This window comes from Salvelinus sp. IW2-2015, linkage group LG5 (genome assembly GCF_002910315.2).
Source record: "Salvelinus sp. IW2-2015 linkage group LG5, ASM291031v2, whole genome shotgun sequence".
Lineage (NCBI taxonomy): Eukaryota > Metazoa > Chordata > Actinopteri > Salmoniformes > Salmonidae > Salvelinus > Salvelinus sp. IW2-2015.
The window spans coordinates 4,961,649-4,986,857 of NC_036844.1; the positions used below are offsets into that span (position 1 = coordinate 4,961,649).

Here is a 25,209-nt window from a genome sequence, read left to right on the forward strand (position 1 = left end):
CGGGGGGCGACTACTGGAAACCCGAGGGGAGAGAAAGGGAAAGAAGTGTTATGCCGAAAGAGATGGGAGAATGAGACTTTGGAGGGAGGATGAGAATCACCTGGGAGTGCTAGAATATCTTCTATATGTAAACTTTGAAACCAGCAGACATCATTGGCATACATGTTAATTATAAAAATAACACCCACCTTTGTCCTCCCAGGTTGTATGCAGGGTATGATTACCTACCTGCCAGAGCTCATCCCCCACCTAGTGCAGTGTCTGAGTGATAAGAAGGCCCTGGTGCGCTCCATCACCTGCTGGACCCTGAGTCGCTATGCCCACTGGGTGGTCAGCCAGCCACCTGACACCTACCTGAAGCCCCTGATGACTGAGCTGCTCAAACGCATCCTGGACTCCAACAAGAGGGTGCAGGAGGCCGCCTGCAGGTGAGAGGGAGGTTGACTGTGGTTCAGTTGCGGTCAGTGTGTGGCTTGCTGTGGTTACTTTTGACCAGATGTGTCCTTTCCCCCCCCCCCATCTTCTTTTTTGTAAATGATCGATAGATAGCCAGCAATAAGTGGCTTTTGGTTTTCCCACTCAAGCTGGTGATGACTGTCCTTGGGAGTGGAAGTAAAGATGATGATCATTGTGATGTTTGGTTGACCCAATCAAATGTGTTTTTTTTTTAACTTGATTGCGAAGTGACGTTCCAAATGACCCTTTATTTTTCTCTGACCCCTTTCTCTCGCTCCTCTCTCCTCTCTTCTCTCCCATCTCAGTGCCTTTGCCACTCTGGAAGAGGAGGCGTGTACAGAGTTGGTTCCCTACCTGGCTTATATTTTGGACACTCTGGTGTTTGCCTTCAGCAAGTACCAACACAAGAACCTGCTCATACTGTACGACGCTATAGGGACGCTCGCTGACTCTGTGGGACACCACCTCAACAAGCCGGTACACACAGACGCGCAACACAGATACTAGGGATGTGATAAATGGAACATTTTTCTTAACGTTTAAGCTAGAGAGATCAGTTTTTGTTGTTGTTGCATGGGCTGTTTCTCAATCGACCGCATCCGCCAATGTCGGCCTTCCGCATCTGCGGTGGAAGGGGCCGAGCTACAGTGGTGTTTGTCAGACCATGAGACATCCCGAAACTAAATGACTGTACCTTCATACTTCCATTCATTTGTATGGGTTACCTTCAGACGAGTCCCGTGAAACTTGTGGGGGTTGTAGAGGAAAACGGAGAACACCTTCGTGTTCGTGAGAGTCCCCTTTCCACAGAGGCCAAACCTTTTGGAGGCTACAGACGTTTTCGTGAGAAGACCGATTTTTAGGATGATTCATGGGCTGACGAACACTGCTGTAGCTCGGCCACCTTCCACTGCAGATGTGGAAGACCGACATAGGCGGATGCGGTGGATTGAGACAGAGCCCGTGCAAAAAATATCTCCAGCTTAAACTGAAGGATTTTGATGGGAATTTTTTTWWTTWWTTTTATTTAGATTGATGCGCTGGTGCGTCAGACTCTTAAGAATTAAAACAATAACATATTTTAGTTTAGTAGACCCCCCCCGCCCTCGCACAATTCCACATCAATTCACACTGCAGAATAATAGTCCTATTAGGCATGTATGCTACAGTAGGGCCAGGCAATTAAGTTGTATTTTCCGTGTTCATATACCCATGAAAGTGCCTCGGCTATGGCCCGTTTGTTTGTAAGGGTACACTACAGCTTTTTAAATGCCGACACGGTACCTTCTCTGGAGACCAAATCATCTTGAGGATATTCTACATGCAACAGACCGAAGAACTAAAACACTTGCATCATTAACGAAGTGAAAGAGCCGGCGAGGCAGATGCACTGTGACCCCAAAATGTGTGGGGGGGGGAGAAGAAAGAAATTGTTCCTTTAAAGACGAGAAAAATTCCTAGACACACACACATACATTTCGCCAATGTCTCCCACACACACCACAATGACTTGAGCAATACAAAATCTGCACTTGCATTTGATTTCCCCTTTCAGGTGTCTGTCGGATTGTGATTGCTAATGTGTGTACTACTGTATGTGTTTAGGAGTACATTCAGATGCTGATGCCTCCACTGATAGCAAAATGGAACCAGTTGAAGGATGAAGACAAGGATCTGTTCCCTTTACTAGAGGTGAGCCTCACCATTAGGGTTGCAAAGCTACAGGTAGTTTACCAAAGTTAACGGAATCTTAAGTAATTGAGGTAATTAACAGAAAATCTATGTCGATCTATTGTAAATCTGGAAATCTATTCTTGATTAACTTTTTGTATTTTTTATTGTTCATATACGGTAGTCTTAATTTTTTGGGGGTTTGTGTCCATATTGTCCATGAGTTTATATTAGATAGATAGACCATATGGTTCAAGAGGAAGTATCCTACATAATGAAATAAGAATCTAATCAACAATGGAATTATTTTCAATTAACTTTGCAACTCTTCCAACTATTGACTTTTTTCACAACATGTGACCAACCAGCAGGATTCGACCTTATGTAGCAAAATTTTAAATGCATTTTTTTTTTTACATTGGATAAAAGTAGAGACTCAGAGCTAGAAAATGTTATCATATACTACAGTTGAGAAACAATGGGAAAGTTATTCTGCTTTTAAAGTTGATAAACTTGTAACTTCACTTTTGAGAAAATGTCCCTTAAATGTTTTTGGTACACCTACTGGAGAGCCCTTCTTTGTCTACACCCATTCAGCATCGTTCACGCACCCTCTTAAGCCTTAACCCCACCCATCTCCTTTAAGGATTCACATGAGGCCATGTGCTAAACGGAGTGAGTACGGTAGTGTACTAAACAACCAAAGATTTCAAGACTAAAGGCTGGTTTATACTACGTCTATCGACATGTCTGTCGACTGTTGTCGCTGTGACATCATGAACATTCAATTGTCATCCGACATCGAACTTGTCGTTATGAAAAAKTATAAACACAAAAACAACAGGCTGCATGACATCAATGTTTTGGTTCGTTTCTAGCTTGTTAGACAGTTCAAATAATGACCATCATATACAGTTGATGTCTGATGTTTACATACACCGTAGCCAAATACTTTTAAACTCAGTTTTTCACAATTCCTGACATTTAATCCTAGTAAAAATTCCCTGTCGTAGGTCAGTTAGGATAATTTATTTTAAGAATGTGACATGTTAGAATAATAGTAGAGAATTTTTTATTTTGAGCTTTTATTTCTTTCATCACATTCCCAGTGGGTCAGAAGTTTACATACACTCAATTAGTATTTGGTAGCATTGCCTTTACATTGTTTAACTTGGGTCAAACATTTTGGGTAGCCTTCCACAAGCTTCCCACAATAAGTTGGGTGAATTTTGACCCATTCCTCCTAACAGAGCTGGTGTAACTGAGTCAGGTTTGTAGGCCTCCTTGCTCGCACACGCTTTTTCAGTTCTGCCCACAMATTTTCTATAGGATTGAGGTCAGGGCTTTGTGATGGCCACACCAATACCTCGACTTTGTAGTCCATTTGGAAGACCCATTTGCGACCAAGCTTTAACTTCTGACTGATGTCTTGATGTTGCTTCAATATATCCACATAATTTTCCACCCTCATGATGCCATCTATTTTGTGAAGTGCACCAGTCCCTCCTGCAGCAAAGCACCCCCACAACATGATGCTGCCACCCCCGTGCTTCACGTTTGGGATGGTGTTCTTTGGCTTGCAAGCCTCCACCTTTTTCCTCCAAACAGTTCTATTTTTGTTTCATCAGACCAGAGGACATTTCTACAAAAAAGTACGATTTTTGTCCCCATGTGCAGTTGCAAACCGTAGTCTGGCTTTTTTATGGTGGTTTTGGAGCAGTGGCTTCTTCCTTGCTGAGCGGCCTTTCAGGTTTTGTCGATATAGGACTCGTTTTACTGTGGATATAGATACTTTTGTACCTGTTTCATCCAGCATCTTCACAAGGTCCTTTGATGTTGTTCTGTGATTGGTTTGCGCTTTTCGCACCAAAGTACGTTCATCTCTAGGAGACAGTACGCGTCTCCTTCCTGAGCGGTATGATGGCTGTTTATACTTGCATACTATTGTTTGTACAGATGAACGTGGTAACTTCAGGCATTTGGAAATTGCTCCCAAGAATGAACCAGACTTGTGGAGGTCTACAATTTTTTTGTTGAGGTCTTGGCTGATTTCTTTWGATTTTCCCATAATGTCAAGCAAAGAGGCACKGAGTTTGAAGGTAGGCCTTGAAATACATCCACAGGTATACCACCAATTGAGTCAAATTATGTCAATTAGCCTATCAGAAGCTTCTAAAGCCAYAGTCAACTTAGTGTATGTAAACTTCTGACCCACTGGAATTGTGATACAGTGAATGATAAGTGAAATAATCTATCTATAAACAATTGTTGTAAAAATTACTTGTCATGCACAAAGTAGATTTCCTAACCGACTTGCCAAAACTATAATTTGTTAACAAGAAATTTGTGGAGTGGTTGGAAAACAAGTTTTAATGACTCCAACCTAAGTGAATGTTAACTTCCGACTTCAACTGTAGCTGACAACGTCTTAAATTTAGCTAATTTGTATTTAAATATTACAGGAAAATAAACTGACAACGAGATCATTTTTTACAAGTTAATGGTGAGCTAATTCCAGAAAATAGCTTACGGTTGTGAGTTTGACGAAGTAAAAGCAGTGCATTCTATTGGAGAATTTTAGAACTTGGACACTGTCTCGTTGGCCTAACGTTATATCCTAATATGATGTTGGTGCGGGTCATGTTCTTCACATTACCGTCGCTGGTAAACACGCACTATATCAAATAAAATCAAAGTTTATTTATCACATGCACAGGACACAAGATGCAAACGGTACAGTGAAATGGTTACTTGCATAGTGGAGTCTTTTTGTTTAGACATGTGCAGTAGCTAGCTAGCTAGCTAGCTAAACAATGAACCATAATCCCAACTCATAACATTACTACCCTGCATGAATCTGCTGGTAGCTAAAGCTAACAAACTAGCTTGGTTCAATGTTAGCTAGCTAACATTAGGCTATAACTAGCAATGCAAATGAATAATATTACTACATGAGATCATACACGTAACGTTAGCTAGCCAGCCAGCTAACGTTAGCTAGCTTGCTAACAGTACACTTTAAATAGAAATGAAAAATGACTTTCTGACAATTAGAAACGTATAATATCTGAATGTAGCTAGCTAGACTCTCTTAGCCGTATACATAGATGAACGCTTCTCCCTCTGTCATGGATGCCACGGTTGCCCTTAGTTTGAAGATGTTATCCGGAGACAATTGTTATATACAACAGCCTTTTGTGTTGTCTTTTCGACTCCCTCCACATTATTTGTAATCAAATGGCTGAATTTCTCCATCTCTTTAGCTATCATACTCTGCTTTCACCAGGCATTCCACTGATTTCAAAACTCTGTTCTCCAGAACGTGGAGCGCATTAGCAACTCTTATGCAGTTCTTTGTGATATCTTTCAAAAAAATCTGTGTTAGAAAGGATAAACTTATACATACTGAGCAGCTCATGTTATAGACCGAAGAATGCTACATGGCAGACCAATTACGATTTCATCACCCGGCATCTCCAGCCCATCATTATCTCAGCCAATCATGGCTAGCGGGAACTTTTTCTGTGTCTAAACCAACTAGGCTCGTAATGTAACCATTTTATTTGTATTTACAGATGGCATAGTTTGTTATTAAGGCACATGAAAGTTCCAGAAGGCATTTCTGCAAATGCTGCAAATGCATTTTGATAAAAAATATGTTCAAAAGCCTCTCCTGTAAAGTAGTGATGCGTGACATACGCCTAGTTTCCTGAAACGAGTCACATATTGACGTAGTAAAAAAAGTGTGTAAGAAAATATAAAGGATATTTCATATTGAAACCCTCATATGAAACCCCAATGGTATTCATTTAGGGTTTATATTTGGGATGTTTTATAGCTTTGTAATTATTTTTTATTTTAAAATCATCTTGTTGAATTATTTAATATACTTTACATGTGATCATGCCACACATAGATAATGACCGACACCTGTGATAATCTGATGTACCCAAAAGGGCCACTAGATTGTGGTAGATTCAATAAAATCCTTGACTGATAACACAATTCTGGGAGTTTACTGGTAAACTCTGAAGGTTTCCAGTAATATACCCTCCTTTTGCAACCCTACTCAGTGTCCTCTGATCAGACCAATCCACTAGCCTCAAGGGGAGTTTCTCACTCTTTACTGACAACAAATGCTTACCCTGGAAAGCGATAAGTTACTTCCTGTAACTGAGGTTATCAAGTATAATATTCTTTCTTTACCTTATGTTCTCTCTTGTCACATCCCCTTTCTCTCAATCCCCCCCAACTCTCCCCCCCCCCCCGCATCTGTCCTTCTTTCTCGCTCTCTCAGTGCCTGTCGTCAGTAGCCACGGCTCTCCAGAGTGGTTTCCTGCCCTACTGTGAGCCGGTGTACCAGCGCTGTGTCAACCTGGTGCAGAAGACCCTCGCTCAGACTATGGTGAGACACACGGGCACGCACGCACACAGTGTACATGCAGTGCATTCGGAAAGTATTCAGGCCCCTTGACTTTATCCACATTTTTGTTACGTTACAGCCTTATTCTAAAATGGATAAGATTCATTTTTAAAGGCCCACACCCTACAAAGTGTCTGTCTAGTGAATGATGTAAATGTTTGGCCTGGATTCTGGCTCCCCTAAATCAATCTGTTGCATGAGTAACTTTGTTTGTGTAGCGCAATGCTTGTTTTCTTGCCTGCAAGCAATATATTGTTTGTGCCAACTGGCTGCATGAGTTGGCACTGAACACACCATGGAGAGGCAATTGGCACAGATTGTGTGTGAGAACGTTCGGAAGACTATCTGCTTGCAGTAGGGTGTCATGCTTGGGGAATGTGGCATCTAATTATTTACAATCCCTCCTTTCCCAATTCTAATCCACACTCACTCCCTCTACCACTTGTCTACCCCCCCCCCCCACCCCCCATCCAGCTCCACCAGTCCCAGCCAGACCAGTACGAGGCCCCTGATAAGGACTTTATGATTGTGGCCCTGGACCTGCTCAGTGGATTGGCTGAAGGGTTGGGTGGCAACATCGAGCAGCTGGTCGCACGTAGCAACATCCTCACGCTCATGTACCAGTGCATGCAGGTAACCTGTGTCCTCACCTAGAGCTGTGACGATAAACCGAAAATTGCCGCCCTTGCCTTCCGCTTACCGCCGCATTTAGTTTACATCGGTCATTTTCAGTGTTTTTTTATTTTATTTTTTTTGCTACACAAAGTTGCTGTAGATTGTTCTAAAACCATTATTTGGTCAACAGGAATAGCCTATGGAATATGTTGATTCCTGCTACGAAGGTACTGTATCTGCCTGATCCCGTTTCGCTGTCGGCTGCTGTGTGAGCGAGCCATGCTCAATCTCTCCCCACTCTGCGCAAGGAGGGAGAGATGCATTCTGAGAAGCACAAGCATATGACCGTTGCTCAAAATGCTATTGTGGGAAAAATACCGTTTTCATAGCAACTATAAAATACCGTTTTCATCACAGCTTTCTGTGATTTTTTTTAATCATGTATTTCTCACCTCATTAATATTGAGTTCATAGCACCAGTACATCCGGAGAAGGCTGTAGTTAGTATGGTTTTGATGCGCCCGCAGAGCGCAGCGCACCATTTGCAGTGAATAGTAGCCTAGGCCTAGCACTGGAAAATGTGTGTCGGGCATCAGGCTACCTTTACAGAATGATTCATCAATTAGCCTACATGGCTATCTAGCAACAATATCGTATTTAGAGTTAGCAATCTCGCTAAGTGTTTTGAGTTCCCACTTCCTCCGGTGGTGAATAATATAGCCTATATTGTAGGCCAATATGGACGAAGATGTCCGCAAATTCTCTGAAGAGCCAAAAAGACATCAGATAAGTCTGGCTCCAACATCAAAGGTTGCACATCAAAATATCAATCATGCATTTCCTGGATATGTTAGATGAAATGGCTTATTTTTTAAATCATAGGCTACCATCACAGTTGTCTGTCTTGGCACTGCCGCTAATGTAAAGTAACTATACATTAAATGTTATTTTTCGAAAAAATTGTATTAGTTATCGACATTCTCTCTACTCTCCCTCTTTCTCTCTCCCCCTCTTTCCTCGCTCTCTTCCTCTCTTTATCGTTTCCTCTCCCAACTCTTTTCCTCTCTCTCTCCCTCGCTTTCTCTCTCTTCCTTTCTCCATCTCCCCCTCTCTCGCTCTCTTTCTTTCTTTTTTCTTTTCTCTCTCTTCCTCCCACTCAGGACAAAATGCCTGAGGTGCGTCAGAGCTCCTTTGCTCTGCTGGGTGACCTGACTAAGGCTTGTTTCCTGCATGTAAAGCCATGCATTGGTAAGTACTCTTTTCTCTTAATCCACATTGGCAGTAACACACCGCTTAGTAGTCTAAATGTCAGGTTATCATTTACCGATGGTAAAAGCCTCTTTCTCTCCTATGCAGCTGATTTCATGCCTATATTAGGCACTAATCTGAACCCAGAATTGATATCGGTGTGCAACAATGCAACATGGGCAATCGGAGAGATATCTATACAAATGGGTGAGTGTCCGCAAAATGTCACAGAAGTCACACACACCAGCTTACATGCATTCTAATGAACACACACACGCACTCACACACAGCCTCCCTCACGGACCTTTTTCCACTTCTCCCCAGGTGCTGAGATGCAACCATATGTGGTCATGGTGCTGCACCAGCTGGTTGAGATCATCAACAGGCCCAACACCCCCAAGACCCTGCTGGAGAACACAGGTACCACAAGGTGGCACTTTGCTGAGCCCGCCAGCCACAGCGCAGGGAGGTGTCGCACGGTCCATCAGGCCTGCTCTGAGCATGTCCCAATCGTCCCTCCCTTCTCCAAAAGTGTGCACTTGTTCACTTCCCTTCATGGATTTGACAGGAAATTGCCCGTGCCAAGACTAATCCAAAGCGTTTACATTTTTGGGGAGTAGTGAACGAGTGCACACTTCAGGTGAAGGAGAGATTATTGGGACGCACCCTCTGACTGGAGAGAGGCCATTCATCTCTATCTGAAAGCCTCCCCAAGCCCTATGCCTTACAGGTTTCGCCGGTTTCGCCCAAATATTCCAACTCTTCCTACCAACCGATCTATTGCTTAGAGGCTCTGTTTATGGGCTGTTGGAACCATGCTGAAGTAAATGAAATGTTGCTCAGGTGGAAAGAGCAACATTGATTCCCACCCATTGTAATGGGTGGGAACCAGGTTTCCACCCATTACATATTTTTTTTTTTACACATTTATTCTCCCCAATTTCATTATTACGATCTTGTCTCGTCGCTGCAACTCACCAACGGGCTTGGGAGAGGCGAAGGTCGAGTCATGCGTCTTCCGAAAACATGACCCGCCAAACCACGCTCCTTACCTGACAACCGAAGTCAGCCTGTAGGCACCCGGGCTGCGTCAAGGAGTTGCTAGAGCGCGATGAGCCAATAGACCGCTCACTCGGGAGGCCTCCTGAAATCCTTTTATGCGAGTAAAGTACATGTCGGATAAAAAATGTCACGACAGGCCTGATGGGAATTGCACATTTTGTCTAAACTTTCCAAATGTTGCCAAAACAAAATACGCTAGACAAGGTGGTCTATTTGTCGGTAAAATTTGTTGTGCGAGAAATGGTGTCGGAAACTAGACTGGCGACCCACACTAAATTCTTCCGCTGCTCTTTCATTCGCTACATACTTTAATCTGCAATCATTGGAAGTAATTTGTGGTGACGATGGGCATTGTACAAAAGTCATCATCGATTGTATCATCTCCAACCAATCAGATTATCAAAGCCAATGACGATTTTTCAAACTGCCACTTTACCCACGTGTGTTCTGGCTCTGGCCCAACCCATCAGTTTCTGGACCAATCGGATGGCCCTGAATTTGTTCGCATTCGGTGTCAGGGAGGTACTCAGATCCAGACTCATTTCAGAGAAGAAACTGATGTCCATGGGAGTGGTGTACCGTTTGGCCGAGGCAAGGCGTCTGGGTAGCCAGGCACGGTTGAAACCCCTTTATGCACAAATATTGATATAATAACCATCATATCGAATTTAAACTTGGAGTAACGCAATATGTTATGTAGTCCTCCCACTACGACTCGGAAAATACATGCAGTTTATTAGGCTACAGATGAAATAAGTTATGAACTTCACAGGGTGGTGAATGTGCACGGTGATGAGCTTGATGCTCCTTACCAATAAATATTGAGGGTCTTATTCTGGTGACATGAGGATCGATGCTTGATGGCTGTTTGACGAGGGGGAAAAAATGTATGCTCTTACAGTGCAGGTAGGATACCTACATGCTATCTGCAAGCTGTTGGTTAGAGTACACAAATGTGAAGACCAGAGTGGGCACATTTGCAATATAACGGAACATTTGTTGTGATAAAACCATCAGTCGAGTTGAAAATGCGATAGAAACCAATTTAACTTGTTTTTCTTTATTCGTTACATGGGAATTTAACCCCAAACGTTATTTTATATGCACTACGTCATCAGGCATAGCCTTTTATCCGCAACAAGTCAATTTGATGGAAACACATCGCTGGTGTGAAAATGCGCATATTGTTTTTATGCAGATTTTATAATATTAGCATGAAAATCTGTCGCCAATTGGATGGAAAACTAGCTTATGGACTGAGAATCTTTGGAAAGTTTTTAAAAAACCGAGCGAACCCTGTAAGTGTACAGTCTTGGCGTGATTAACTGAAATGAATTGATTCTATTGTACCTGTGGTTGTCAGCTTTTTCTAGCTGTATTTCTATTCAAGGGAAGTTGAAGTGTTGAGCAGCATCAGTAGCTGACGCTGAGGCCTTAACTGAGACAGATGAGTGTCTCCCAACCTCACTTATAGTTAAACGCTTAAAGAGTTCATACGGTTAATTGAATGTTTACTGAACACTCGGATAATAGTAATGAATAATAATAACTAGTCTTCTTTGCTGATTTGAGGAAAGAGCTAATCCCACCCTAAACAATTTTGTGGTGTTCAAATGTTATAGCACCTACACTTAGCAAACAAACCTTCGGTTACACTCTGCTCTTATTTAGAAGCTCTATTCGAATTGTAAACTGTGCTTGGGAAAGCCAAAATGGCCGCCTGACCTAAACTAGAACTGCTGAGCCAAAATGAGGGTGAAGTGTAACCTGCTTAACTAACCCTACCAGGAAAACAAGGGAATTTGTAGATGTTGTTCTGTTTGTCAGTTTATTTGTTTTTAGTTACTGTTTTTTTTAAATGTGAATGCATATCTGCCAATAGATGTTGAATGTTGTTTAGTGAAAGGATGGCAAATGTTTGATGCAGGATACGTGATGGATTGATGGAGCAATAGCACTATGCTGTTGAGCTCAGACCACTGCCATTCTATTTAAGTATGATAACTTGAAACATAAACCCCTGTTTCCATTTGTTTTCCCAATCTCAATTTTTCCCCTAACCAATCAAAACATTCAGAAATATATTAATGTTGATTATCTTATACCTCACCAATTTGTTCATTCAGAGCACATTTAATGTCACATCAACACTAAAATTGAGGTGGATTGGGTTTGAGGCCATATATAGCTATAACTCCTCCCCTCCACCCTCATTTGAAACGAATCAGCCTATCCTGCACTGAACTCGATTTCTAATGAGCCTATCATCTGCTTTCTGCATGTCTCATTGGACTGTTCATAAATGCCTGTTTCTTAATGAGAATGTTGCATAGTTTTGTGTCTCTTAAACTTAGGTCCTCTCTGCCTCTTCATAAGAACCTGCTGTGCTGGATACTAGTCTCCTTCCATGTAGTTGGCTTGGAGTAATGTCATTTCTTTCCAACCAAAAAAAAAAGTTTCTGTTTCTTTAAGGAAAGATTAACCTTTTTGTGAGTTTAAGGGAGAACCCTATGAAAGCTCAATTCCCAGCTATCAACTTTGAGAGGAATAATAACCGTGTAAACATTCCACGCTGGCAGTTAACTAATGACTTCACATTTACACTTTTTTTTATTTTGGAGAGAGGAGTTTGTTGGAAGAGAACAGGGGCCATTTCGCCATTCGTATTTCTGACGTCGTATTTCTGACGTCCGAGCAGGCATGTTGCCGTTTGATTGATATTGTGTCGTCAAAGTGTTCTCCCTTAAATAATTTTTTTGTTTTTACTATCTTAAATTCCACCCCAGTAGTGAGCGGGGCAGTAATAATCAACACTAGTGAATTCTTCTGTTTATTATCATGCACAGATTCTGTTGATTTATGTTTCTGAGTTGTTTGTTTGTTTTTTTTCTTTATTTTTTTCTCCTCATTGCTCATGTCTTGGTTGGCGTTTGGTGGTGTATAACCGTGATTGCGTTACCTTAGCAATAACAATTGGTCGTCTTGGTTACGTTTGTCCTCAAGAGGTGGCACCGATGCTACAGCAGTTTATAAGACCCTGGTGTGTATTATTCAATATTTTTATTTTATTCATTTCCTCTGGGTCTGTCGCTCCCTGTCCTGTCATTCTCGCTTTTCCCTGTCACTGTCTTTCTCTCTCTCGCTCTCGCTCTCGCTCTCGCTCTCGCTCTCGCTCTCGCTCTCGCTCTCGCTCTCGCTCTCTCTCTCTCGCTCTCTCTCTCTCTTCATCCCTCTTTCTTTCTAAAATAAGTATTTTCTGTTTCTCCTGAATCAGTCTGTAAGCATTGCCAACCATGTGACTAATCCTGTCCTCTTTTAGGTCCCCTCAGTCTGTGATTTTTATTTTTGCCTCAGTAGCACCGTCATGTATTTGATACATTATTGGTTTATTTATTTTACTTTTTTTGTTGTCGTTGTTAATTGTCGGTAACTACTAATTAGTGCATGGGATTCAGATTGTCACATGCCTGCTGGTTCAGAACGAGAAAGGGAAAACAAACGGCTTCCCAAAAATTCCAGACGCATTCCCCAAAGAATTCCCAAAAGCATTTCCAGATCATTCCTAAATCCCCCCCCCCCCCCCCCCACCCAAACCCCCCCCCCCCCCCCTCGTCCAATAGTCCTCCAGCTGCACGTGCTTATCCCAGAATTCCTCAAAAAAGTTCTAGTAAAGGCTTCCCTGAATGCCATTATCGGCCAAAGTGAAGTTATTTTAAGTGATAAAGCAGCTTTAGTGACTCACGTGTAAGTGAATAGAGTTAAGTGCCTTCGCACAGTCTCAGGAGGACAGGTTTGTTTGATCTGCATGCACAATTCTGATACTGTTTTAGATAACCGGAGAGAAATACCTTTTCTCTCCACAAGAATGTGTTGTACCGAACTAAGTAGTCTTTGTAAAAGTACTTCCGGTAGTATCAAGTCTTCGAAAGATCTAAAAGGTCGTAGATTGAATCCACATGTAGAGAGTAAAAAGTTGACATTTAATATACTATAGGTTCTATTTATTAAAATGTTTACAGTAACATATAATCAACAAAAACCCTTTGAGGCAATATGTAGTATTTTAAAATGTATTTTACTTATACATGACATTTCATAGTGGAATTTATGTTTTTGAATTGTGTAGGAATGTATTAGTGAAAAGTAATAGTAATATGGCATACCTGTACAAGTAAGTTATTGAATGCAGGCAATGGTAACTTCAGAGTGCTATAAGGGTATTGAATTGTAATTCTATGCAGTACTTAAAGGCAGCCCTTCTGGCCTGGTGTAAAACGTGGCTCTTCCTGTTGGCAGGTGTACCTCTTTACGTAACATAAGAGACAATGAGGAGAAAGACTCAGCGTTCCGAGGCATCTGCACTATGATCAGTGTCAACCCAGGAGGAGTTGTGCAGGTGAGGCCCCTAGGCAACGCTGCCCTCTTGAGGATAATGTATGAACTGCACTTTTCATGGCCCATTCAGTTGGGGACTAAGAAAAATAAAGGAACTGCATTACTGGTTAGATGGCCCCATTTTTAGTGAACGATGTTAGTTGTAAAAGTTGTCTCAAGCCAGACTTTTTCTCATTTCCTCCAGGATTTTATATTTTTCTGTGATGCTGTGGCCTCATGGGTAAATCCAAAGGATGATCTGCGTGACATGTTTGGCAAGGTAAGAACTGATCGTGACTGTGGCCTTTTTCATTTGGGCAAAATTCCGTCCACTCTCTTCCGTGACCCGGAAACTTGTAAGTAGTTGAGGAGAGTGTCAATTTCTTAGTAGGTAAGCGGGTGATAGCCATGATAGCCAGTCCTTTTATGGAACAGTTTTGACATCTGCCACACACCCTTTGAAGCAGTTGTTTTCTCAAAGGAGAAAAGCATGCAAACGTTTAAAAATGATATCCTACTTATACGTGGATCTATAAAATGTCTTGCACAACTAGCCACATTAGTTTTATGACTTTACACATTTTATTTGGGGATTCCACCCCTGTAAACGTAATTTGCCTGATGACGCGCGAGTGGAGTTATTTCATACAAGCACATTTTCGTCCACGTTCCTTCACATCGCCACCTCTCCTCGATTACCTTTGACCTTTTTCAAAAGGAGGCGAGCGTGGAAGGTGGAGCGAGGACGCAGGAGTTGAGAAACTCCAATTGAGAAAAGGCCTATGTACCATGGGCCAAGACTGAGTACCTGTGTGTGAGAAAGGAGAAGATGAGATTATCCTGATCCACAATGCATGTGTGTGCATAGCTTTGTGCGTACATTGTAATTATGTGTTGATATTTTCAGATCCTCCATGGGTTCAAGAACCAGGTGGGCGAGGAGAACTGGGGGCGTTTCTCAGACCAGTTCCCTCTGCCTCTGAAGGAACGACTGGCAGCCTTCTACGGGGTGTAACGCTTTCCATAGGAACAGGCCTGTTCAAGAGGGTAAGTCGCACATTCATGTTTAAAAATGGTTGAAAATCTAATTAGAGCTGAGATATCGGATAAGGCATTTTCGTATCTCCTCAGTTTGTCATCCACCTTATTTGAGCAAAACGATAAGCAAGCAAAACGAAGTTGATATACAGTACCTTCAGAAAGTATTCACACCCTTTTGACTTTTTCCACATTATGTTGTGTTACAGCGTGAATTTAAAATGGATTAAATTGAGATTTTGTTTGTCACTGGCCTACACACAATACCCTATAATGTCAAAGTGGAATTATGTTTTTGGACATTTTTACAAATGAATTTAAAATTAAATGTCTTTAGTCAGTAAGTATTCAACCCCTTTGTTATGGCAAGCTTCAATTATTGGTTACAAATGTGCTTAACAAGTCACATAAGTTGCATGGACTCGCTCTGTGAAATAATAGTTTTTAACATGATTTTTGAATGACTAGCTCATCTCTGTACCCCACACATATAATTATCTGTAAGCTCCTTCAGGCGAGCAGTGAATTTCAAACACAGATTCAACCACAAAGAACAGGGAAGCCTGTACAGAATAACAATACACAGATATATACAGTTGAAGTTGGAAGTTTACATACACTTAGTTTTGAGTCATTAACTTGTTTTTCAACCACGCCACAAATTTCTTGCTTACAAACTATAGTTTTGGCAAGTCGGTTAGGACATCTACTTTGTGCATGACACAAGTAATTTTTCCAACAGTTGTTTACAGACAGGTTATTTCACTTATAATTCACTGTATCACAATTCCAGTGGGTCAGAGGTTTACATACGCTAAGTTGACTGTGCCTTTAAACAGCTTGGGAAATTCCAGAAAATGATGTCATGGCTTTAGAAGCTTCTGATAGGCTAATTGACATTATTTGAGTCAATTGGAGGTGTACGTGTGGATGTATTTCAAGGCCTACCTTCAAACTCAGTGCCTCTTTGCATGACATCATGGGAAAATGAAAAGAAATCAGCCAAGACCTCAGGAAAACAATTGTAGACCTCCACAAGTCTGGTTCATCTTTGGGAGCAATTTCCAAATGCCTGAAATTACCACGTTCATCTGTACAAACAATAGTGCACAAGTATAAACACCATGGGACCACGCAGCCGTCATACCGCTCAGGAAGGAGATGCGTTCTGTCTCCTAGAGATGAATGGACTTTGGTGCGAAAAGTGCAAATCAATCCCAGAACAACAGCAATGGACCTTGTGGAAATGCTGGAGGAAACGGGTACAAACGTATCTATATCCACAGTAAAACGAGGCCTATATCGACATAACCTGAATGGCCGCTCAGCAAGGAAGAAGGCACTGCTCCAAAACCGCCATAAAAAAAGCCAGACTACGGTTTGCAACTGCCCATGGGGACAAAGATTGTACTTTTTGGAGAAATGTCCTCTGGTCTGATGAAACAAAAATTTAACTGATTGGCTATAATGACCATTGTTATGTTTGGAGGAAAAAGGAGGAGGCTTGCAAGCCAAAGAACACCATCCCAAACGTGAAGCACGGGGGTGGCAGCATCATGTTGTGGGGGTGCTTTGCTGCAGGAGGGACTAGTGCACTTCACAATAGATGGCATCATGAGGTTGGAACATTATGGTGGTATATTGAAGCAACATAATAATGACCTGGGGTTGTTTCTCATGGTTCGTTCTAGGCCCCGTAGATCCAGTGAAGGGAAATCTGAACGCTACGGCATACAATGACATTCTAGATGATTCTGTGCTTCCAAATTTGTGGAAACAGTTTGGGGAAGGTCCTTTCCTGTTTCTACTTGACAATGTCCTCGTGCACAAAGCGAGGTCCATACAGAAATGTTTTTTAGAGATTGTTGTGGAAGAACTTGACTGCTCTGCACAGAGTCCTGACCTCAACCCCTTCAAACACTTTTGGGATGAATTGGAACGATGACTGCAAGCCAGGCCTAATCGCCCAACGTCAGTGCCTGACCTCACTAATGCTCTTGTAGGGTGAATGCAAGTCCCTGCAGCAATGTTCCAGCATCTAGTGGAAATCCTTCTCAGAAGAGTGGAGGCTGTTATAGCAGCAAAAGGGGGACCAATTCCATATTAATCCAATTCAATTTTGGAATGAAATGTTTGATGAGCAGGTGTCCACATACTTTTGGTAATATAGTGTATTTCAAAACATGCATCCTGTTTGCAACAAGGCACTAGAGTAATACTCCAAAAAATGTGGTAAAACAATTAACTTTATGCTCTGAATACAAAAATGTTATTTTGGGGCAAACCCAGTAACTGAGGACCACTCTCCATATTTTCAAGCATAGTGGTAGGTGGTATTATATTATGGGGATAAAAAAATGTACTTAATGGAGCTAAGTACATGCAAAATCATAGAGGAAAACCTGGTTGTCTGCTTTCCACCAGACAGTGGTGACGAAGTCACCTTTCAGCAGGACAATAACCTAAAACACAAGGCCAAATCTACACTGGCGTTGCTTACCAAGAAGACATTGAATGTTAGTGGCTTAGTTAGTTTTCAATTAAATCTACTTGAAAATCTATTGCAATACTTAAATGGTTGTCTAGCAATGATCAACAACCAATTTGACAGAGCTTGAAGAATTTTGAAAATAATAATGGGCAAATGTTGCACAATCCAGGTGTGGAAATCTCTTAGACTTATCCAGGAAGTCTCGCAGCTGTAATCGCTGCCAAAGGTGCTTCTACAAAGTATTGACTCAGGGGTTTGATTTACATGTAAATGAGATATTTCTGTATTTCATTTTCAATAAAAGCATGTTTCCCCTTTGTCATGTGTAGATGGGTGAGAAGGAAAATGTTTGAATCCATTCTGAATTTAGGCTGTAACATCCATATGTGGAGTAAGTGAAGGGTTTGAATACTTTCCGAAGGATCTGTATGTGTGGGGGGATAGGCTTAAAGCATATTTTCCCATTAATATTGACTACCTCTGTCTCTCTCCTACCAGGCCATTCACTATGGGAGACGACGGATGGGAACCTCTTATACCCAGGGAACATGTTACCCTTTACTGGGGGTAGGGTCTGCCAGCTGGGGAGGGAAGGGGGTGCAGACCGTGACCCCTCAACCTTCTGGATGGGCGGGGTGGGAGGGAGGTGTTAGCCAGCCGAGGTACTCAGCCCCCCCACGCAACAGGCGAGGGGGACATGGGGACCGGCGGGCCAAATTTATCAAGGGAGGAAAAATGTATTTAATCATTTCAACATCACAATCAGTAACGAAAAGATGTCAGCTTAGCCATTTTTTGTTTAGTGTCTTTTTAAAATGTTCTTTCATCCAAGCTCTCCAGCGACGAAAAAAGGGGGGGGAAGCTTTTGTTGTTTAGTTGTGGTAAAATCATGGTTTTATATTTACAGAGGGGGTAGTGCTGATTTGAGGGTAAGCGGTCAGTGAAGAAGCGCTTTTAAATCAATACGTATCGGCCGGAAAGTGTCACTCAGAGGGAGGGTCTTGGTGTAGAACTAGACTGGAGGATACCAACCATAAAATGTATGTAGGGGTGGTTAAAAAAAATCAGGAAGTCGCATGGAAATGTTGTTAATGGTCTCAGACAACATAGTATCCTCAACAGCCAGGACGGCTGCTAGCAAAACAGCAGCGGAGGGTATTCGAGTAAAGGAAATGCTGATACTATCATTAATTTAAAAAATCGAACCAGCAAGTTTTTCTTTTTTCTTTGGGAAACTGCCTCTACATATCTTAGAATAAGAATAGCATGTATTTTCTTGTAGTCATCAAAGTAATTACATTGAGTTCATGAAAAATCTTGTCAGTGCATATTTAGAGTAATATCAGAGTTTAAATCTTTTTAGGCAGGTCAGAAGTTGTGTTGCCTAAACCAGTCAGTCAAACACACATCAGACAGAAGTGCATATGATTTTTTTTATTTGTTGTGGTTGAAAGTGACTTGTCTTAAAAACAGGAAATAACTAAGTAGCATGCTTGCGTCAAAGTTGGAAGTGAGGACAGTGGGTGTACAACGGATATGTGTGGCCTCATCGGATAGTTGTGGTATTTCTTGTATAGCCCTGTGATAAGGTTTCTTAAACAACCATGTAGTTTCTCGTCTTTCTGGTTTTTGTCCCTCCACCACCCCTTTGTTTACCAGAGGCTTTCCCGTCAGTGTCTAGCATGAACCAGGTTTACAGTTTAGAAAACATACAGGTCTGGAAACGATCTTTATATTCTCATCTAGTTGAATCCATCTAGCAGGGTTTTGGTTGTGATTCTCAAAAGAGACAGTGAACACCGCTTCGTACATGTCATAACTTTTTAAGGTAAACTTTCTCAGGCTGCCTCTGTTCTGTGCTGTGGAAGTGACGTGTTCTCTGCATGCATGGACGTTTTACTAGTGGCCATAATTTCAGACTCTTAGATGCTTACCTGACTCTTGACTCGTATTGTTTAAAATCTCAATTTCCAGCTTTCTCACCTTTCTGAAAACAAAACTTGGAATCGTGGCGAAGTATTTCTGACCTTGTCAGAGGGAGGTAAGGAGAGGGGTAGAGAAAGGGCATACAGGGCTGTAGCTGGACGTGTTCATCCTTTGTTTCTTGAGTATTACTACTGTGACTATGGCACTGTCTTGATAGCGTGTCTGTCTCTGACCTTGGTTGGTTGTCGATCCAAAACTCAACAGCAAGCAAATCGTTGTTTTAAAATATTTTTTTTTCTTCTTCTGTACTGTTTTTTTCTGTTATTGTTGCTTTGCTTTTTGTTTTAAAAGCATGACCTTTGAGGATGATTGTAATGACCGTTTTGAATGCAGCGTACTCTAATGCTTGATCCCTTGCGTGTTGGTGGCCCTTTACTTCCCAAACCATTTAGTTGACGTACAATATTGGACCTTGTATCTCATACATACCTGCAGGAGCATTTTTTTCCTTAACCTTTTACCTGTGGCCCACATCCAAATGTATTATCTTGTTAAATACTGTGAAGCTTGAACTATTTTTTTTTGTTCCTTTTTTGTTTTGGAGTGTTATTGTTTTGACTGAAGTCTTGAAGTCGTTGATTGCCTGAATTTATCCCATGGTGGGCAGGGATTGGGTGGGGGAGAAAGCAGCTTTATGCCCAACCAACTAATCAGATTCACTCTGTAGGTCAGAGTAATCATTGTAGTATTTTGTCCCCCTCACAAAGAACATTAGAAGCACTTGTTCAAACAGACTACACATAAATGCATACTTTAGTAGACCCACACATTTACGTACTCATAAAGCATTCATTTACAGGAGACTTATAACACTAAACACCTCATGTATTAGTTCACTGGGTATTCGATATGGTATAGTCACTTCTAAAGTATGTATATGTTTTAACTTGTGTGGGTGTATTTGACCTGTTTTAAATATAATATTCTCAATATCAGAGATGCTCTAAAAGATCATTGGTGTAAACTAAGCCTGGATATGAAGTACTGCAGATATTGCCACAAACCCTTTCCAAAGCCAACAAACTAAGGTTATTATTATTATACATTTTGTATTATTGTTATTTTTGTAACTGCGTATTGATGGGGGTTTTCCTCATTGGTAACATGTAGTTAATGGGACATTTTAACACTAGTAAAACCCCAAAAATGATGGGGTATGTCAAGTTAGCCTGGATCCAAACTGGATTGTTCCTTTTCACTTCACCAGGCTAATGTCAAGTAACACACATAAGACATCATGGGATATATGGAGGCACTTGTTTCTGTAGTTTTTGTTTTTGTGCCATGTCTGTTGTGTCCCGAAGTTGAAATTAATTTAGTTTTTGTCACATTCCAGCTGTTTGGCATGTTAAAAATTGGATGAGGCATGGCTTGATTGGTTTTGTCCTACCACTACTTATCACACTGAATACAAACACAGAGGGCTGGTTTCCGAGACACAGGTTAAACCTAGTGGTGGACTAAAAAACATGGTGAATGGAGAATATCCACTGAAATATTTGTTTAGTCCAGGACTTAGCTTTATCTGTGTCCCCCGCAAAACCGCCCCAAAAAGTATGGGGGGAAAAAATCATAAAACAATCGCTGTTGGTGTGCAGTTTTACCGATATTGCCGCTGCTATGATGTAGTTTCTTTACTTGAATATTTGTTTGTAGTAACCTCAGGAGGTTATGTTTACCGTTATTTTTCTTGTTCTTGTTTTCCAAATGTATGCCTTTTTTCCATCTCCCTTTACCGATAAGAGATTAGTAAGCCTCTCCTGCTTTAACCCTTGAATACAGAGCATATACCTGTCCATGGGTGTTCAGTTCACTGTGTTTGATGTGTGTGCTAGCTCACCATTTAAGACACTGAGACTTACACACACCCAGAGTCGGTGTCAAAGAATAATTCTAGATATACACAGACATTCAAATTGACTTACAACTTTGAGGAATATGAAATTAGGAAGAGAACTTGCACATAATTAATGCAACTGTGGCAACGTGAGTGTAAGACATTTCTAGATGGTGTTCAAATGTAATATGTACATGATGCCTCTAACTGGATGAGTTGTAATGATGGTGATTCATGTTTTCCAATAATGGAAAAAAAGACCTTGCACATTATGCGAAAAACAAATGTGCTCATGGCTTCTTACAGCTTTGTTTGCAAATTGAGGTCTTTCATTTTGAAGAAGAGGGGGGCTTATTCTCTTTTTACGGCACCAACCAACCGCAGTAGAATGTCTCATTTAAAGAACACCTCTAACAATAGCCTATGACCTTCCTTCAGCCATGAGAAAATAAACTTGACTAGAATTTCTCCCAAGTCTGCCTTCACCCTTTTTGCTGAATAATGTAAGAAACAAGTGATTTATTTATATACAGTACCAGTCAAAAGTTTGGAAACACCTACTCATGAAAGGATTTTTATTTATTTTTACTATTTTCATTCCTTGTAGAATAATAGTGAAGACATCAAAACTATGAAATAGCACATGTGGCCATGTAGTAACGAAAAAATCAAAACATTTCAAATTCTATAAAGTAGCCACCCTTTGCCTTTGACAGCTTGACACACTTGGCATTCTCTCAACCAACTTCATGAGGAGGTCACCTGGAATGCTTTTCCAACAGTCTTGAAGGAGTTACCACATATGCTGAGCACTTTTTGGCTGCTTTTCCTTCACTCTGCGGTCCAACTCATCCCAAACCATCTCAATTGGGTTGAGGTAGGGTGATTGTGGAGGCCAGGTCATCTGATGCAGCAGTCCATCACTCTCCTTGGTCAAATAGCCCTTAACACAGCCTGGAGGTGTGTTGGGTCATTATCCTGTTGAAAAACAAATGATAGGCCCACTAAGCACAAACCAGATGGGATGGCGTATAGTTGCAGAATACTGTGGTAGCCATGCTTGTTTAGTGTGCCTTGAATTCTAAATAAATCAGTGTCACCAGCAAAGCACCATAACTCCACCACCTCCATGCTTCACGGTGGGAACCACACATGCAGAGATCATCCGTTCACCTCTGCGTCTCAAAGACACGACGGTTGGAACCAAAAATCTTATATTTGGACTCATTAGACCAAAGGACATATTTCCACTGGTCTAATGTCCATTACTCGTGTTTCTTGGCCCAAGCAAGTCTGTTCCTCTTATTGGTGTCCTTTAGTAATGGTTTCTTTGCAGCAATTCGAMCACGAAGGCCTGATTTCATGCAGTCTCTGAACAGTTGATGTTGAGATGTGTCTGTTACTTGAACTCTGAAGCATTTATTTTGGCTGCAATCTGAGGTGCAGTTAATTGCAGATTTCTGATGCTGGTAACTCTAATGAACTTATCCTCTGCAGCAGCGGTAACTCTGAGTCTTCCTTTCCTATGGCGGTCCTCAATGGAGCCAGTTTCATCATAGCGCTTGATGGTTTTTGCGACTGCACTTGACTCTTTCAAAGTTCTKTAMATTTTCTGTATTGACTGACCTTCGTGTCTTAAAGTAATGATGGACCGTCGTTTCTTTTTGCTTATTTGAGATGTTCTTGCCATAAGATGGACTTGGTCTCTTACCAAATAGGGCTATCTTCTGTACACCACCCCTACMTTGTCACAACACAACTGATTTGGCTCAAATGCATTAAGAAGGAAACAAATTCCACCAATCAACTTTTAACAAGGCACACCTGTTAATTTAAATGCATTCCAGGTGACTACCTCATGAAGCTGGTTGAGAGAATGCCAAGAGTGTGCAAAGCTGTCATCAAGGCAAAGGGTGGCTACTTTGAAGAATCTCAAATATAAAATATTTAACACTTTTGTTACTACATGATTCCATATGTGTTATTTCACAGTTTTGAACTATTATTCTACAACTATTATTCTACAATGTAAAAATTAAGACAAACCCTTGAATGAGTAGGCGTGTCCAAACCTTTGACTGGTTTCTGTAAATGCTGCTGAARTTTTAAAGGCCTAGTGCAGTCAAACTTTATTTAACTGTTTTATATATATATTTCCACACTATGAGGCTGGAATAATACTGTGAAAATTATAATGCCCTTTTAGTGTGAGAGGTTTTTGAAAAGGCCACCTGAAATTTCAGCCTGTTTTGGTGGGATGGAGTTTTGGCCTTCCATGGTGACATCACCATGAGGTAAATTAGCTAATAGACCAATAAGAAAGAGGGTTATAAACCTCTCTGCCAATAACAGCTAATTTTAAGTTTTCCCCACTCCCAGACAGTCCAAGCAAAATTTTAGCTTGAGAAATTGATCTTTGCTAAGAAGCTATTTTTGTTTATTTTGGACCATTTTAATTGAAAGCGTTGGGCCAGTAACTGAAAGGTCACTGTTTTGAATCCCGAGCCGGCTAGGAGAAAAATATGTCTGTGCCCTTGAGCATGGCATTTAACCCTAATTGCTCCTGTAAATCGCTCTGGATAAGCGCGTCTACTAAATAACTAAAATGTACTTAATTGTTTCCCAGAAATGATTTGATAGTGAGATAAAAACAGCTGCATTTGACCCTTTTTTTAAAGGTAAAATAATTTTTGGGGCCACCAAATATTTTGGATCATGCAAAGAATCTATATTGTATTGTAGTAATTTTGTAATGACATTTGTATGATGTGATGGATGTTAACGGTAATCTCTACTTGGATCTGTACATAGTTGAGAATAAATTGTTTACTTACATCTGGGACTGCTGTTTTCTGTTACTTTCGTTTTACAATTTTAAATGCACTTTAAAGTTTAAATTTGATCTAATGGTTTTGAACCTGGTAAACATCAGGTCGGATAGACCAGTTATCGATTACCCCCATTGACCCCATACTTTCATCCACCGTAGACAATTAGAGGCGAGGTGGTTGTGTAGATGACKACAGTGTAATGTCCCTATGGAGGAGCCCATTGCAGCCTAGTGTACCCAGATAAGTGTGTTAATGGGAACTACATAGCTAGGGAAAGATCTACCACTCTGACATAGCATCACCAGTCTTAAGACTTTCTTTAAGAGCAGGGTTTCTCTATCTCCCATTCATGCGATAATGACTGAACAGTAGTAGTTGACAGGCACCAAGAGGTCCACCGAAGAGAATAGCCCACATGACACAGCATCTGATACCTGACACAGAAAAGGATTGTACTAACTGCCCTGAAGGAGGTGATATGAGATACCCAGTGGTTCTAATGTTATCATAAAACATTTTTGCATAGCCTGGTATCCTTGCCCACAGGCTGATAGTCATCACAGCAATTTAGAACATTAAAATACACTGAAAATAAATATAAATGCAACAAGTAAAGGGTTTGTCCCCTATTTCATGAGCTGAAATAAAATTTCCCAGAAATGTTCAATTTGCACAAAAAGCTTATTTCTCTCAAATGTGCAGAAATGTGTTTACATCCCTGTTAGTGAGCATTTCTCCTTTGCCAAGATAATCCATCCACCTGACAGGTGTGGCATATCAAGATGCTGATTAAACAGCATGATCCTTACACAGGTGCACCTTGTGCTGGGGACAATWAAAAGCCWGTCTAAATGTGCAGTTTTGTCGCACAACACAATGCCACAGGTGTCTGACATTGAGGGTCAGTGCAATTGGCATGCTGACTGCAGGAATGCCCACCAGAGCTGTTGCCAGAGAATTGAATGTTAATTTCTCTGCCATAAGCCGCCTCCAACGTCATTTTAGAGAATTTGGCAGTACGTCCAACCGGCCTCACAACCGCAGACCACGTGTATGGCATTGTGTGGGTGAGTGGTTTGCTGATGTCAGTGTTGTGAACAGAGTGCTCCATGGTGGCGGTGGGATTATGGCATAGGCAGGCATAAACTTCGGACAGTGAACACAATTGGATTTTGTC

At 41.2% G+C, this 25,209-nt stretch overlaps 1 protein-coding gene across 2 annotated transcripts in view; it reads left to right on the forward strand.

Moving 5' to 3' along the window:
* tnpo1 (transportin 1) overlaps positions 1 to 24,036 on the forward strand; it is a 61,393-nt gene extending 37,357 nt beyond the window's left edge. The window contains exons 13-25 of one of the 2 annotated variants that reach the window (XM_023987370.2): positions 203 to 428; positions 762 to 933; positions 2,062 to 2,148; positions 6,425 to 6,532; positions 7,025 to 7,183; positions 8,326 to 8,413; positions 8,522 to 8,620; positions 8,738 to 8,833; positions 12,440 to 12,515; positions 13,772 to 13,871; positions 14,055 to 14,129; positions 14,757 to 14,896; positions 17,877 to 24,036. In XM_023987370.2, coding sequence (XP_023843138.1) covers positions 203 to 428; positions 762 to 933; positions 2,062 to 2,148; positions 6,425 to 6,532; positions 7,025 to 7,183; positions 8,326 to 8,413; positions 8,522 to 8,620; positions 8,738 to 8,833; positions 12,440 to 12,515; positions 13,772 to 13,871; positions 14,055 to 14,129; positions 14,757 to 14,864 — 1,394 coding nt within the window. In that variant the 3' untranslated portion in view covers positions 14,865 to 14,896; positions 17,877 to 24,036. Of the gene's footprint in view, positions 1 to 202; positions 429 to 761; positions 934 to 2,061; positions 2,149 to 6,424; positions 6,533 to 7,024; positions 7,184 to 8,325; positions 8,414 to 8,521; positions 8,621 to 8,737; positions 8,834 to 12,439; positions 12,516 to 13,771; positions 13,872 to 14,054; positions 14,130 to 14,756; positions 14,897 to 17,876 lie in introns of those variants that run through there. The other variant, XR_011479852.1, reaches the window with a different exon arrangement.
* The last annotated feature ends 1,173 nt before the right edge of the window (positions 24,037 to 25,209 follow it).